General features: G+C 32.1%; 1 protein-coding gene across 1 annotated transcript; it reads left to right on the plus strand.

Moving 5' to 3' along the window:
* The first annotated feature begins 2,045 nt into the window (after nucleotides 1-2,045).
* Nucleotides 2,046-7,061, plus strand: LOC126705983 (cucurbitadienol 11-hydroxylase-like). The gene is made up of 9 exons (XM_050405222.1): nucleotides 2,046-2,393; nucleotides 4,603-4,933; nucleotides 5,027-5,179; nucleotides 5,277-5,522; nucleotides 5,630-5,719; nucleotides 5,819-5,897; nucleotides 5,997-6,103; nucleotides 6,213-6,340; nucleotides 6,739-7,061. The coding sequence occupies exons 1-9, from the start codon at nucleotides 2,302-2,304 to the stop codon at nucleotides 6,830-6,832; spliced, it is 1,320 nt and encodes a 439-aa protein (XP_050261179.1). The 5' UTR covers nucleotides 2,046-2,301; the 3' UTR covers nucleotides 6,833-7,061.
* The last annotated feature ends 10,808 nt before the right edge of the window (nucleotides 7,062-17,869 follow it).

Consider the following 17,869-nt stretch of genomic DNA (forward strand, 5'->3'; position numbering starts at 1 on the left):
AGGGGTATTCGACTAAATGACTCAACCCTAATCCAATCCATTTAATAATTGTGTCATGATCCTTCAACCTTAACTCAACCTGTTAATGAGGCGGGTTAACTTGACCCAACCCACTTAACATACTTAATAAACAGGTCGTGTTGGTTAATAAGAATGTGACATAACTCATTTCAACCAACTTAATAGTTAATATTAAATATAATATCCATCTATAAATAAATATTTTTTACATCCCAAAAGTAGTACATACACTTCAAGTTTTCAACCCACATTCAAAATAATATAGTTCAATTTCCAATCATATTAGGGTATGTAAAATTTGTAAAGTTACAATTTCCAATTATACTTTTAAGTTTTATGTAATTACACGCTCTTCATTTTAAGTTTAAAATATAGGCTGGATATAAAAATGTATTTGACAAATCTAAAATAAAATGAATATTTGTTTTTTTTTATATAAGTTAAATAAGTTGTGTTAAATGGGTCATTTTAGGTTGATACAAATAAATTGACGTATCAAACGTGTCTATTGCGAGTCATGCGGGTTGACCCTCTTATGACTTATTTCTTATCGTGTTGTTTTCGGGTCAACCCGTTTATGACCCAAATCTGTTAAGACCCAACCCTAACCTGCAAAAACCCATGTTGGGTTCATGTCGTGTTTGCGGGTTGGGTCAAACATTGACGCCCCTAAATGTCTTAGCCAAAAGCTTTGTTACTGTAATTAAAAAGCACACGGGAAATCTCGTTTTTGTGAAGAGCTGAAGTTTTATTATATAAAATGCATTGGTAATTTTCACCTAAAATGAAATCTAGTTCATCCCCGCCGAAAATTTATGAAAGCAGAAGGAAAATTTACCATACAAACATAATACAAACAAATAAGAACATATTTCATAGCATTATTAGTGCAATTATTTTTTTAAAAGTTGGTACACACATAACAGACAATCAGTTGTACTGTTTCTTTGCATTTGTCTAAACATAACAGAAACTTATGTAAACAGTTGTAATTTGCTACCTAAAAACTGATAAAGAACAACAAGATAGAAAAATCAGTTAATTAGTAGATTTTTTATTCTCTTCAGTTTGAACAATCCGAAGACCCAGTTAATTAACTAGTTACTTAAGAAACAAATAGAAGACGAAACGTAGACATCATCAACAAAAATATGGTCAAGAAGATGAATTGTGAGTTGACTCTCCTATACTTCTATATCTACCACAACATGACCTCCTTATGGCTGCGGGAATGTTTATAATCATGTTACCGCAGCATTAGGTTTTGAGTTTTGATGGATCAATGATTTTGGGATGGATGTGTGTGCTCGATCGGAGTTGGAGCTTTTTGGAGTTTTAATTGAGGTGGTAAGTTTTAATTAGGCCAAAGTTACATTACATGAACTGTATCTTAACATATTTTGTTAACGGATGCCTTTGGGAAATTCGTTTAGAAAATACTTTTACAAACTTTATATAAAAAATGAAAAAAAAAAAAAAACTAATTTTTTAAACAAAAATTTATATTTCCAATAAGACTTCTTCACTTCTTAATTCTTATATATCACATCCATTTCTAAGAGTGAGAGCTGAGAGATCTACCAACCAAACCCCTACTTGCATGCTTCTGATCAGGGTACTAAATATACAATATATTCAACCAAATCTACAAGAAATGCCGACAATTTGATTATGTATTGTTGCAGTGTTAGTCTTATATTTTAGTTACTGGCCAAGGGCACCTATACCAAAAAATAAAATAAAAGGAGGGCATATACTTCTGTTGTATATATATCTGCATCTCTGGTCAACGGAGGAGGCTAGCAAGTAAAAACTAAGCTCAACAGGTTGTAGTAACAGCCGAAAGTCATAATGGAAATTGATATTTTATATGAATTTATTGAAAAGAAAGATAATGTCTTACGGATCAAAATCTAAATATAATCTTAATATAGTTGACCAAAGCATCATTAATTAATCAAGAATCAAATACTATATATTGATGTTCGTCTCAAAAAACAAGTACTCTATGTTAAAAGAGTTTATTAATTATGACCGGTTGATTAAGTGGAATCTGTCTTGTTCCAGTAGTTCTCACAAGACTTCTTCGCTTATATATATAAATCCACCAATCAAACCATTGCTTGCTATTTAAGGGTTCTACACAATAATTTTAACCAAATCTAAAAAAAAAAGTGGATAATTGGATTATGTATTGTAGCAGTACTGGTCGTATATTTGACTTACTGGCTAAACAAATGGAGCAATCCAAAGTGCAATGGAGTCCTCCCTCCTGGTTCCATGGGTCTACCTCTTATTGGAGAAACCCTTCAGTTGATTGTTCCAAGTGACTCTCTAGACCTTCATGCATTTATCAAAAAGAGAGCTCAAAGGTTGCATGCTAATAATTGTATCCGTTTATATTGTTTTTATTTTATTTTTGATAACTGCAAATGTGTGTCTTTATAGTATATATCATTATCTACAAGTTTATATTTATGTATTTAAGTATATGTATGCGTCTTGTATCAACTTAAAACAAGCATAGCTAGATAATATGAGTAGCAGTGAACTCTTCTTTCTTTTGCTGGTCACATGCATTAACTCATCTCATTGTTATGCCAACTACTCCAAAAATTCAGTAATTGAAGACTTAGTCACTTAGATATATACACTCACTTAGATATATACACAATGGCCTTGTATAGTGTGGGTGGTAGTTTAAAAAAGAGATGGAACAATAAGGGGGTTGTCTAGCTTGATCAAACAAAATTGATTCTTGCTGAGAAATTATCCTCTTGTAAGAGAAATAAGAAACTTTAGTGCTACCTAGAATAAAGGTACATCGATGATTAGGTCAACACTAAGAGTATTATTAGTTTAGAATTAGTAGAGATCACACATCTTGGTTAGTGAAATAATTAAGTCTTTACAGAGCCAGTTCAGCCAGATGAGCGAGCTTTGGTGGGAATGATCCCCCGAAGCCCCAGTGGAGCAAAAAATTCATATTTCAAAAAAGTTTGCTTCCAAGTATGTTTTGAAATACTTTTTTTTCAATTTATTTTAAGGTAATTTATAAGATTATCTAAGTGTATTATTTAAATAAGTTATATAACTCATTAAAAAGTCATATAACTATAACTTGTGAATAGTCTCTTTAACCATCACATCATATAGAACTAAATTAAAATAACTTAATTAATTTTTTCTTTCTACAAACTATATATATATATATATATATATATATATATATATATATAAATGCAATTGCACTCAAACATATATACAGTTTTTAAGATCAATGAGAATGTATATATTGAATTCTATTTTAATATAAGAGAATTCACAAAAACGATGATATATATTTTATTTATTTGTTAAGGGTTTTTTTTTTTTTTTTTTTTGGTGGCTTTAAATAAGTCTTGTTACAAATTTTTGTTCCAAGTTAAAATTACTGGTATAAATTAAAAAAATTTTAACAGTTAGATAGAAACTAAATAAATCCTACCTAAATTTATGTTGCTATGTAATCATCTCAAATATTGTTTTGGTTATTAAAAAATATTTTATGAAGGAGAAAAAAAATATTACATAAATTATTTGAGGTCTTATTAGCTTTTATTTAGTATCACAACTTTTGAAAGATAACGATATTTTCCTTCTTTTTCTCCATTGTCAAAACTTTATAATAGTTTTTAGACCCCTTAAAACAATTGATTTAACCTAGATAATTAGTCAAGTTGTTACTTAGTTCAATTTAACAAATCTAGGTTATCACAATAACAAAGATCATATCATGCAAAGCAGTGGAAAGATAAATAACACAAGATATGATCACCCAGGAAACCAAACCAGTAAAAACCTGGGGAGGATTTGACCTAACTATCCTCAAAGTAAACTTGAATCCACTATCTTGAAAGAATCGAAGTTCATACAATAAGACTTACAAACCCCCACACTCGACTTCTTATTGCTACCAACTAATAGAACTTACTGGCACGACCACGTGCAAGCTCCGAATCCACAGACTCCTTCTTTCTTGGATTCACCACCAGATACAAGCACACTTGCTGTGTTTTCTTTAAGCTTCAATGGCAGCAACCGAGTTGATCATCAAGGTGTAGATAAATCTTCTCCTTGAAAACCCTAAGTTTGTGTAAAGGAAAGCTCATCTAGATCTCACAAGAGATTTACACAAACCGCAATATGAACAACACTAAAACGTGGCTAGGGTTTGCCTTTTATACTTAGGACAAATTAAAAAACCCTAAAACGTTTTAAAACAACTAGGGTTGAGTTGGAAAATATGCAGAAAAAAAACATTCTGCCCGAGCTTCGATCGATCGAGCCAGGCCGAAATGCATAAAACTTTTCTGCATTAGCTCGATTCCAACTTTACATAAATGCACAACTTTGAGCAAGTCTAAAACACTTCTAAACACATTGTTTTGATCATGGTTTGCCAACAATACAAATTAGAGTTTTAAATACATAAATACTAAGTCTTTAGAACCTAACAAACTCCCCCTTTGCTATTTTCACTTTTTCCGCCTGAACCTGAAAAATCAAATTATAATTCTTTATCTTTTTTCTCTCTCTTAGATATGGACCAATATTTCGATCTAGTTTGGTTGGTCGGCCTATAGTACTATCAACAGATCTTGAATTCAACCATTACATTGTTAAACAAGAAGGAAGGTTAGTAGAAATGTGGTACTTGGATACATTTGCCAAGTTTATAGGGATGGAAGGCGAAAATAGGATAAGTGCAGTTGGTAATGTCCACAAGTACATAAGAAGCATCACATTGAATCACCTTGGTGCTGACGCCGTTAAGGAAAAGTTGCTTCCTCAAATGGAAGAAGTTGTTAACAAAACCCTACAAACATGGTCAAGTCAACCTTCAGTTGAAATGAGAGATGCTGCTTCTGAAGTAATTTTCAACTTTCCCTTGATATAGACTCATTTCCTTCAGAGTGTAGTGCCCTTTGGGTTATGACATATCTATGTTTCTTGGATATTGCAGATGCTTCTTGATTTCAGTGCGAGGATATTCTTTAGTTATGATGCAGAAAAACTATTACAGTTAAAACTGAGTGAAAAGTTCGCTAATACCTTAGGATGTCTCATGTCATTTCCCTTGAATATCCCTGGTACAACATACCATAAATGTTTAAAGGTAATCAAAATAACAAGAAATGTTAACTTTCCCAAATATTATTAATTTGAAAAAATTACTCATGCATTAATTTTACATTTTACTTTTCATTTGCTAGTCACAAAAAGAAGCAATGAGCATGTTGAGAAAAATAGTAAAAGAGAAGATCACTTCACCTGAAAAAAGATCTGAAAATTTGCTTGATCAAGCTATAGATGACATGGAAAAGGAGAAGTTCTTGTCAGAAGACTTTATCGTCCAACTGCTTTTTGCGATCTTATTTGCTAGCTTTGAGACTTCAGTATCAGTATTATTAGCGTTGAAGTTTCTTGCAGAGTATCCTGCAGCTTTAAAAGAGTTGACGGTATGTAAATGTACAAAAAACATTTTTTTTTTTTGCCCACAATCTATATATATGTTGTGTTGTACAGTAGTGATGTAACCTAACACTAAACATGTATCATTTATTAGGATGAGCATGAGGCAATTCTTAAGAATAGAGAGAATCCAAATTCCATACTCACATGGGATGAATATAAGTCGATGACTTTTACATTTCAAGTGGGTTCTACAATCTCTACACGTTCTGGTCTCTCTTGGAGTTGTTTGATGAATTCAGTCATCTTATAAAAACAAAAATTCTGTTATGTTGAATTATAGGTAATCAATGAAGTTCTAAGGATGGGAAATGTTTCTCCTGGGTTATTACGAAAAGCATTGAAGGATATTGAATTTAAAGGTATGTTCTCACACGCATATATTTGATTCAAAGTCTTCGTATGTATATATATATATATATCCAGTTACTAAGTGTACATGTTTGGCCAAGCGCATACAGGATATACAATTCCAGCTGGTTGGGCCATTATGCTGGTAAATTCTGCTCTTCAGGTAGACCCAAACACATTCAAGGATCCACTGGCCTTCAATCCATGGCGTTGGAAGGTATGTAGTTGCGCATTATGGTACCAGTTATTAGAAACCTTTTTCCCTAATATTATTGTTGTTCATTAAGGGCACTCTCCTTGACAACATTTTTTATAAATGGTACCAGGATCTAGACCCATTGGTTGTATCTAAGAATTTCATGCCTTTTGGAGGAGGAATTAGACTATGTGCAGGGGCGGAGTATATTAAATCATTCATGGCTACATTCCTCCATGTTTTGGTCACCAAATATAGGTAATTTTCTCACTTTTATTATCTAACTTGTGCAATTGTTGCAACAAAATTTTGCACGTTTTGTCGAGGGATAAAAGAAACCACTCAATTGAAATTGATCTCTTTAAAATTCAAATTAAATACAATAAATTTAAATATTTTTTGGAAAAAAAAAATATTTGATAGTTGGAGGAAGGATGATTTGAACCCTAAATACATCTATTAAAAAACTAGGAGGTACCAATTAAGTTACAAGGTTTTTGACAAATATAAAGATATATTTAGTTTTACATCTTTCAAAACAGTTTTATACAATCTTAATTGTAATATGGATCTATAAATTTAACATGCGACTAATATGTAATATCCCACCGCACTGAACGTGATCCTCTCTGTATATTTGTTAAATTTTTTTATAGGTGGACAAATGTCAAGGGTGGAACCATTGCTCGAACTCCTGCTCTGGAATTTATAGATGGCCTCGAAACTAAATTCTTTGTGAAGAATAATTAAAAGAAAATCCAATTTCATGAAAAATAATGGATATTTATATATTGAAATAAGATGTTCTAATTTCACGAAAAATAATTGGACACATCCAAATGCAAGTACATTTTGCTTCTCTTATTGTATATGTATTTCAGGGTTTTGATTAGATCACTTCCAACAATACATCATTTACAAAATGTGGACATGGTATGAAATATTATATATTTGAATGTGAAATAATAATTCTCCTGTACTTTATGTAACTTCTTTCTCTCTCCCCCTCCTAGAATGCGAAACAAAATCTACTGTTAGCAATTAATGTTTCTTATGTGTGAGGAATATGTGCTAGTTTTAAGCCATATCATTTTGAAAAAAAAAAAAAAAGTAAAGTAAGTGAGATTTTTTTTATATTTATTAACTTGTATAGGTAATTTAGTATAGTTGGTAAAATATCTAATCTAGTGGTAAAAAACAATTATAATAGAATGGATGCTATAGGCTCTAATCCCATCATGTATATAAAGAAAGTGAGGTGCACTTTAATCTTTGGTGAACATGGAAAAACACATGTCGTAAGTCGTAACATATTGTCTATCATATTACGGATGAATAATGTGAGGGGATACTACAGGCCAACTATACTTATGCTTCATGCGATAAAAATAAATAAATTAAGTTGTTGGTCGGTTTAGGGTTGTCTTTTAGAATTTTCAGGAATCTAGAGCATTCAATATTTGGTTGAAAATAGCTTAAAGAGTGACAGCTTAGCTAAGCGACCTAAAGCAAGACCACTAAACTAAATGATGAGTATATTACATAAAGCCCATTTGTGAGCACACCGTCTCGCACTGCACACGTGGTTCATGCCGCCCATGTGAAGTTTAGGTTAAATTCTTTCTAAGTTTTTTACCTTGAAACTGTTGGTTTCATTGGTTTTTCTGGATCATCATATTACTTTGTCTTCTTTACTTTTCCGCATTAAGTGACAAGATTGTATGTGTTTAACCTAGATCTGAATAATAAACTTAAGTAACAACTTGGTTAATTTATTAGGTTAAACAATCTAAGTGTACATGGGTTTAAACAAACAAATAAGTGGTATCAGAACAGGTTCACTTTGATTGGATTAACGTTCTAAGTGAGATCCTTGATCCCTGCTGTAATGGATAATTTTAAGTGTCTTAATGCTTTTAGCTTTGAAGATTTGAATAAAGAAGATGCTAAAATTTCTGTTGATTTTATTAATGACTGTGAAACTCTCCGTAAGGAATTACCTAAATCTATGAAAATTGCTAAGATATTCAAGGAAGAGTTAAAATTGGCTAATCTTGAAAAAGATGAATTGATTGTGAGATTGGTTGAATCTAATGAAAAGTATGAATTTTGGAGAAATCAATTTTCCTCTCATGATAAAAAGAAGAAAATTTTGAAACAAAAGTTAGCTGAGTTTGAAGCTAAACTTGAAAATTTGTCTAATACCAAATTTGTTGTTGATAACAAATTTGTTACTGTTTCTGTTCCTCTTAAGCCTAAAGACAAAAAAGTTTATATTCCTCATTTCAAGAGGAATCATAAAAAAATGCTTATTTTGCTAGGTTAGACAAAGGTAAAAGTTCTGGTGTAGAAGCTAAAGTCTCTAAACCTGTGTCTAAATCTACGGCTAGATTACAAAAGAAATCTTTTTTTGTGCCTACCTATCACCTCTGTGGTGTTGTTGATCACATTAGACTAAATTGTTCTTTGTTGAGGCAAAAACCATAATCTGAGACTAGATCTGATGTTAGGAATACTGATGTTCCTAAATCTGTTTCTGTTTGTCACTTTTGTGGTGTTAGTGGTCACATTCGTCCTAATTGTCACAAATTGAAATTAAAGAATTCTATGTTTCAGTCTAGGACATGTGATGATTTTTCTCTTGTCATAAGTCTTGATAAATTGTTTCATATGCTTTTGAAAAACTTAAGCTTGTTGGCTTGTGAAAGGAAATTGCAGGATTTCAGTCTCTCTCAGAAGGTGTGTAATCCCTCAAATACACTCTGTTTCTCATGATTACTCACCTACAAATCCAAAGATGCATGTTGTATGGGTGAGAAAAGATTTTCTCAAGTGAGTGTTGTTTACTTGTTCTTGATTTAATTCTTTCAATTATTTGTGGACATGTTTACTTTTTGTTTTTTGCTATCTAGTTTTTAGTTTTTTTTTTATTATAAAAAAACCAAAAAATAAACTTTAAAAAATTTCATAAAGACAAAAATATTTTATTTTGTGTCTAGTTTTGTGTTTCTTGAGGATTACATGATTTATGATATCACTCTCTTGATTTAGAATATGCTTGACACTGTGGAGAAACATAGAAAGTGTGTGTTGCATAACAAAGTGCATGAGCTATTTTTGATTTTATATGAGTATGTACTAGTTTGTACATGTACTCATGGGTTAATTAAGAAATTGATATTTCTTGTTTGAGTACCCTCTATAGCTTAGTTGAGCATTGTCATGCATTGTTGTTACATTTTATTCATTTAGCATAAAGTGTGCTTTTTGTTTTTGGTCATAAAATTTGAAAATCCAAAAATATTTTTTTTGTATTACACATCACCAAGTGTGTAATTGAGGTTGGCCTATGAAATTTGCATTTCATGATTCTGTAACTTGTTTAGCTTTAATGAGCTATTTTTCTACACTTTGCTAGTTTGTGCTATGTGGTGCTTAAATTGTGTGAGTTGTTTATGGTTTTTAAACACATACTCTTGATTTTGATGTCAAATTCTTTTGATTGTAAGGACTAAAAAAATCCTAAGAGAAAGGCATAAATAACCATCTCATCATTGTTACTCGCCAATCATGAACACCTGTGTGCAATTCATAAAAGTCGTGCTCGGTAAGGTGTAGTACTTGCATAGCAAGATAATATGAGGTTTTGATTTAAAAAAGAATAAGAAAATCAAAAGAAAAAGAAAAAGAAAAAGAAAAAGAAAAAGAAAAGCAAAAAGAAAAATAAAATGCTTTTACATGATGACAAGTGTGTTTTCTAGGAAATGTGGGAGTTATATAATGTAACTCTTTAGGTGATAGTTACTTTCAAACCAATGTGATTGATGATGTAGTAAATCTGTTTAATTACTATCTACATATCACATTTTTTGTACTTTGTACACTTACTAGTTGCACACACTACACACAAATCTTTGCTAAATTCTGTATATATAATTGTGTGTCGACTATTCTGGCCATCTTTAATTGCATATGAATTGATGTGCAAATACAAAATTTTTATTTGGTTGGAAATTTGAAGAAATTTTTTTTTAGAAGTTTAAATTTTGTGATTTTAACTTCTTGATTGGCTTTGATGTTTGCATTTAAGAGGCATCATGTTTTTAAAACTTTTCTGGATTATGTTCATATACACTGAGTCATAAAAACTGCTTTCAAGTTGTTTTTCTGTATAAAATTTCTAGATTTTTAAGTTTTAAAATTTTTACTGTTTCAATCGATTGAAGATGTTCTTAACCGATCGAAAGTGTGAGTTTTTGTGTTCAAAACTCTCTGCCTCTCTCGATCGATACTTAATCAATGTTTGACCGATCGAAACTGGAACATTTTCAGTTTTTAGTTTCTTGACTGATCAATCTTTTCATGCATCATTTGTGATAGGATTCACATGTATTGCATTGTTTTCTTTATCCAAGCATTTTTGTAGTCATATCTCTCATTGTTTTTCACACATAACACCCATATACTTCGCTAAATTGGGTACTCAACTTGATTTAAAAATTGATTAATTAAATTTTTGAGTTCTGTACATTTTAGTATATGCTAATTTTTATATGTGAATTGCAGAAAATATTTTTTAAGATATGTTGGATAATAAATGTGCAAGTATTTTCTCTAGTATTGAGGTTGATTTGTGTTTGTTTGTTTAGACACCTTAAAACAGATTGTTTAACTTAATTAATTAACCAAGTTGATTATAAGTTTATTATTAAGATCGAGGTTAAACAAGCATATATCATATCATGCACAAATGCGGAAAAGTTAATAACACCACGATATGATGACTTAAGAAAACCGATGAAACGAACCGTTTCAAGGTAAAAACCTGGGGATGATTTGACCTAGCTATCCTTAAGGTAAAGAAAATCCACTATAAGAGAATTGAAGTTTTTACAATCAAATTTAACCCTAAATCTATTGCTACCTCATGTAGTAATTTACTGACATGACCACATGCAAGCTCCAAATCCACAGACTCCTTCTCTTCTTGGATTTACAGCACACAAGCTCCCACACTTATAACTTTGAGATCCCACTCAAAGGTTTTGCAACAAAAACTCTACAGTTTATGACTCCAAGACCACCCTTGAAGGTTTAAATCATCAACAGTTGTTGATCTTGTTGCAGCAACTTCAGATCTACCGGATCTAATGATATGAGAATGATTTGTGGTAGTGACTTTGAAAGAGGAAGGCACAATACCTTTTAGATCTTACAAGAGCACCTCCAAAAAATCTTCAAAACATGCCTTAGGGTTTCCTTTAAATACTATGTGAAATAGATCTAAAACCCTAATCACTTAATGGGCCAATTGGCTATTGGGCTTAATTAAAATTCTGCAAAATCTGGTTTTCTGCGATTTTCAATTGATCAGATCTAATTTTCGATCGGTCAAGATTCACAGAATTTGAACTCTCCTTTCTACAACTTGAATGTTCTTGTATTCTGACTTGTAGTACCTTGAGCATTGTCTAATAAACTCTATAGACTCTAAGATCTATACCTAGACAAGTTTGTGCTCATGGCTTGCCAATTGTTCTAAAATTTTAGAACCTAACAATTTGAGTTCAAAATACCTTGACACATAAAACAAATTGCATGCTGAATTTTTATATCATTGAGATCTATATTATATAGTCTTAATTGATTGTGCCTGGAGTGTTTGCATGCATTTGTTTATGGGTCACATAGTGTCAAGTTTGCATATATTAAAAGAAAGAATATTTTTCTTCATGTGTATCCTCAGCTTAGTTTTTTTTAGGTTGGTTTATGTCTTCTTAGTTTTTCCCACCTCCTAAATTTTCCCCAAAACTTGTTTTGATTTTCCTATTTTTATAGGGGGAGAAAGATGTTTTTAAAACCTATTTTAGACACTCAGTTTTGCACCCATGATTTAATCGAGGAGAATGACTTGAATGACCATCCACGTACCCCAAAAATCATGATTGCATTCCATGCATCAGTTTGTTCTTATATTACATGCATCAATTTGCTCTTGCATTACATGCATTAATTCATTCATTGCATATCATAAAAATGATTGTGAGATTCAAACGGTCGCAACAGTGTTTCTAATTTCCAAATTGGATCATCGGATCAAAAGATATCACATGATCAAGTTTGCATGGTCAACATGGATTGTGTCTAGGTAGAGTCGACCACATGTGATTAATTTAAATTAATTTTTATTGGTTAAAAAACTAAAGTTAATTAAATAATTTTGTGATTGGTTGATAATTAGTGTTTAAAATGGGGATGCATGCATAAGAATAAAATGGGTGATTGGATAACATTAAAATTGTGGATAGTCTGAACTTTATCAAGATTTATTTTAGGGTATTTATCTACAAGATAATTGTTCTTAAAAAGCCTGAATTATCCATAAAAGAGATTAAAAAAATCATAGATGGAGCATGAAAACACGTCTAGGTGCAAGGACCAAGCAAAAAACCCTAAAAGGAGAGTCCAAAACGCACCTAAACACGGAAGAGCGTTTGGTGTCCAAAAGCCCATTCGGCACTTTTGGAGTGCTGAACAGCACTTTAAAAGGGCCGAATTGGCATCTTTTGGGCTTTGGCCCAACGGCCTTCATGTGACAATAAGGCACACCCTTTTCGATCGCGTTCTACACTTCAGGGCTATTTTTTAGAGTTTTCCAGCCCCTATAAATAGAGGTTGGGTCTCATGATTCAACATCTTTTTTCTACACTTTGGGAGGCAGATGTTTTGAGGCTCTCAAATTGCTGATACTTGCTAATCCTCTCTGAGATTTGCAGCTTAAATTAGCTAGGCTTTTAGGTTTCAAAGATAACTAAATAAGCTTCTTTGAACCCTAAAACATCCTCTCAAGAACAAGGAGTACTCATGCAAGAGGTTGTTTTCAATCACCTTTTTCTTTTTATGCTTCTTGTTTATGATGATGAATGCTTTCCTTTATCCATAACATGAATTGTTAATCATTGTCTTGTTAAAGCATGATCTTGATTTTGTTTATGTAATTGTTATGATCTCTTTCTTAGTTCCAATAATTTGCATATGATCAATGTTTTTTCTTGAAATTAAAAGCAGATCTACATCTTTCTTAGATGTAGATCTGAATTTTTCTTAAAACAAAAACAGATCTACATCTTTTTTAGATATAGATCTGAATTTTTCTTGAAACAAAAACAGATCTACATCTTTCTTCGATTTAGATTTGAATTTTTCTTAATCAAAAAACGGATCTACATCTTCATGAGATGCAGATCTGAATTTTACTCAATTAAAAATTGATTTGTATCTTTCTTAGAAACAGATTGATTTTCTTTAACATATGGAGATTTTTGAAATAAAGAAAAAGATTAAACATGATTGGGTTTGTTTTATTTAAGGTGAAAAACTCATTTTAGTCCCTACATTTTCACGCGATTCCCACTTTGGTCCCTAACTTTTTTTTCCACCGATTTTAGTCCCTTTCCTAGAAAACGCATATTGTTTTAGTCCCTGACGTTACATCAGAGACGGAAATTGCACAGCTGGCAAACGGAAAAATTAAAAATATTAAAATAATGCCCACGTGGCTTTCCACGTCAGCCTCTAAATTAAAAAAATTAATTTATTAATTCTAACTAAACAAAAAAATTAAAAAAAGAAATAAAAACCAAACCCAGCAAGAACAACAAATTTAAAACCCAGCAGGAACAAGATCAACAAAACACAAACCCAGCAAATTTAAAACCCAAAAAATTAAATTCAAACCCCTACACCACCAAAACAGCAAACACAAAAATCAAATCCAGATTTTCGACCCCCAAGCTCAAAACTCAAAACCCAAATTTTCTTATACTTTCTGAGAAACCAAACACAAACCTCAGATCCAAACCTTAGAGTTGAAACCAAACCACCTCCAACCTCAGATTCAAAACTATCAAACCTAAACAAAATCAACCTCACCTGACAACAAAACCATCTCCTCTCTTAGCCGACGCTGCTTTCTTCTTGCTCGTGTTTGCTTGGGATGTGGGTTTGCATGGAGGTGCTTTCATGGTGGAGATCGTGGGTCTTGGGTTTCAGGTTTTTGGTCATGGAAATCGTTTTGTAGATCAATGGGTTTGGGTTTCTTGCTCATTCTCTGTATGAAACTCATCGAAGAAGAAGAATCGTAGTGTTGTTGTTGTTGTTCATCTTCGTCTTCGTGAAGCTCTCTCCAGCTCTGCGTTCTTCGCAGCCTCTTGCACCGTATCGCTTCAAGACCATGAGGAAGAACCAGTCTTCATTGGTGGTGACTCGCGCCATCTCCTTCCACTCTGCCTGTACTGACGTTGAGGTAGACCGAGAACTGGTGCGATGATATTCCGATCTTCCGGCTCAAAATCGATTGGAAGCCCTTAAATAGCAACGACGGGTAAACGAACACGCTTTCGATCTTCCGATGCCAGTGTGGGTGTGATGTATCCGTGGGTATGGTGGATTCCGGAGTGTTTTGTGGTGTGGGGGTTTGAAATATGGGTTTGAATTTAATTTTTTGGGTTTTAAATTTGATGGGTTTGTGTTTTGTTGATCTTGTTCTTGCTGGGTTTAAAATTTGATGGGTTTTAAATTTGTTCTTCTTGCTGGGTTTGGTTTTTATTTCTGTTTTTAATTTTTTTATTTAGTTAAAATTAATAAATTATTATTATTATTATTTTTAATTTAGAGGCTGACGTGGAAAGCCATGTGGACACAGTGGACATTATTTTAATATTTTTAATTTTTTCCGTTTACCAGCTGTGCAACTTCCGTCTCTGATGTAACATCAGGGACTAAAATGAGACGTGTTTTCCAGGATAGGGACTAAAATCGGTGGGAAAAATGGTTAGGACCAAAGTGGGAATCGCGTGAAAATGTAGAGACAAAAATGGGTTTTTCGCCTTTATTTAATTCATGTTGCATAAATTTATGTTATGAGTGAAACTCTCTTCTTAAATAATCTTTTCCATATTTTTTTAACATATAAAAAATAGATTTGATTTTTCTGTTATCAAAAAAACCCTTTTTTTTGTCATTATCACAAAAACATATCTAATCTTTTACAAACCAAAAAAAAAAAAACCCTTTTTTATCATTATCATAAAAAGATCTGATATTTTTCAAATCAAAAGACTTTATTTCATGTGATAAACACAGATCTGAATTTTCTGTCTACAAAAACTACCTTTTTTCTACATCTTACAAAACAAATCTGGTATTTTGACAAATCAAAATCAAATTTTTTTTTTTACCAATCAAAACAGATCTAAATTTTTTTAAAACAAAAGAAGAGACTTTATTCATAAATAAATTTATGAGGTTTAATATTTATTTAACTTGTTCAACATATCATTCATGACATGCATAAACAAGTACATTGGTCACAAGAGTCTAGAAGACCTGACTCTGTCTGGGTGAAATAGGTGCCTAACACCTTCCCATTCCGTAACCTAGCCTCCGAATTTAGGTCTTTGGCTAAGTAGATCTAGCCTTGTCTTTATTTATTTTGGGTAGAATGTAACTAGGACAAAAAACCATGTAATTATTTGGTAGTTTGTAACTAGGACCCAAAGCCATGTAATTTTTAATTTTCCAAATATGTATTTTTTTTTTTTATTCAATCAATGAAGAGAATAATTCAGTCATGTATTTATTTTTTCTTATTTTTTATAAAAAAATAAGCGGTGACTCCATACCACTTACCCAAAAAGAGAGGTGACCTAAAAAGCATTCCAAAAATCTCTCTTTCTTGAGAGGCACTTTTTTCGAGGTCTCTCACACCTATGCCGTTTATAGGGGGAGTTGTTGCTCTTCATAGGGGGAGTTGTCTCTATTTTCTATAGAGCTGAATTCTTTTGTGTTTCTTTAATTCTCTACATTCTCTTGCCTTCTGTTGTGTATGTTTATTGTCTACCTTCTGATTGGGTTGTGTTTGTCAATACGTGACAAAAATGGGGAGAAAAAGATGAAATTTGAAGAGTTTTTAACTGTCTTTATTTAGGGGGAGAAAATAAAAGCTTTTGATGTAGGGGCAGATGATGAAATTGTTTTTGAAAATGGGAGAAAATAAAATTTTTTGATGTATCTAACTTAGGGGGAGAGTTAGTTTGCATATTCGTTATTTTTTGTTTATTTGTTCTTATTTCCACACATGTGTTGATGTGCTCTAGTGAGTGTTTCAAGAAAGACAGGTACATTCTAATCAAGATCTTCTGTCTCTTCTAGCAACTTTTAGGTTTGAAGTCTTAGATTGGGATTTATGATGTAATTGGACATATTATTGTAATAGGACTGTTCTTGTATTTGAGCATTTCATATTGTATGTAAGTTTCGTCACGGATTGCCAAAGGGGGAGATTGTTAGGTTCTAAAAGTTTAGAGCAATTGGCAAACCGTGAGCACAAACTTGTCTAGATATAGATTCCTATATCTATAGGTTTGATAAGACAATGCTCAAAGTGTTACAAGTTAGAACACAAGAACATACAAGCTGCAGAAAGAAGAATTCAAAACATGCCAAGTTTGACTAATTGAAAGATAGCTTTGACCGATCGAAACACGAGTTTGCAGAATTTTAATTAAGCTCAACTGCTCATTAAGCCTAGTAAGTGATTAGGGTTTCAGATCTATTTCACATAGTATTTAAAGGAAACCCTAACGCACATTTTCAGAAGACTTTGGAGGTGCTCTTGTGAGATCTAAAAGGTATTGTGCCTTCCTATTTCAAAGTCACTATTAGAAATCATTCTCATACCATTAGAACTGATAGATCTAAAGTTGCTGCAACAAGATCAACAACTGAAGGTGATCTGAAACCTTTGAGTGGGATCTCAAAGTCACAAGTGTGGGTGCTTGTGTTGCAGTAAGTCCAAGAAGAGAAGGAGTTCGTGGATTTGGAAATTGAATGTGGTCGTGTCAATAAGTTACTACTAGAGGTAGCAATAGATTTAGGGCTAAATCTGATTGTAAAAACTTCGATTATCTTATAGTGGGTTTGCTTTACCTTGAGGATAGCTAGGTTAAATTCTCCCCAGGTTTTTACCTTGCATGAGACAGTTTGTTTCATTGGTTTTCCTAGGTCATCATATCACAGTGTTATTTACTTTCCATTGCTTTGCATGATATAATTTATTATTGTTTAACCTAGATTTGAATAATTAACCTAAGTAATCACTTGGCTAATATATTAAATTAAACAATCTGCTTTAAGGGGTCTAAACAAACAAACAAAAGACATTGAATTTAAAGGTATGTTCTCTCACGCATATATTTGGTTCTTTTGGAAATATAAAATATTTATATATAAATATATATATATATATATATATATATATATATATATATCCAATTACTAAGTGTAAATGTTTGGCCAAGTGCATATAGGATATTCAGTTCCAGCTTGGAGGGCCATTATGCTTATTAGAAGAAACAAATGATCCAACCAGTTATTAGAAACCTTTTTCCCTAATATTATTGTTTTTTATTATGGGCACTCTCCTTAAAAACATTTTTTATAAATGGAACCAGGATCTTGACCCATTGGTTGTATCTAAGAATTTCATGCCTTTTGGAGGAGGAATTAGACTATGTTCAGGGGCGGAGTATATTAAAGCATTCACGGCTACGTTCCTCCATGTTTTGGTCACCAAATATAGGTAATTTGCTCACTTTAATTATCTAACTTGTGCAATTGTTGCAACAAAATTTTCCACATTTTGTCGTGGGATAAAAGAAACCTCTCAATTGAAATTGATCTATTTAAAATTCAAATTAAATACAATAAATTTAAATATTTTTGTTA

This window comes from Quercus robur, chromosome 11 (genome assembly GCF_932294415.1).
Source record: "Quercus robur chromosome 11, dhQueRobu3.1, whole genome shotgun sequence".
Lineage (NCBI taxonomy): Eukaryota > Viridiplantae > Streptophyta > Magnoliopsida > Fagales > Fagaceae > Quercus > Quercus robur.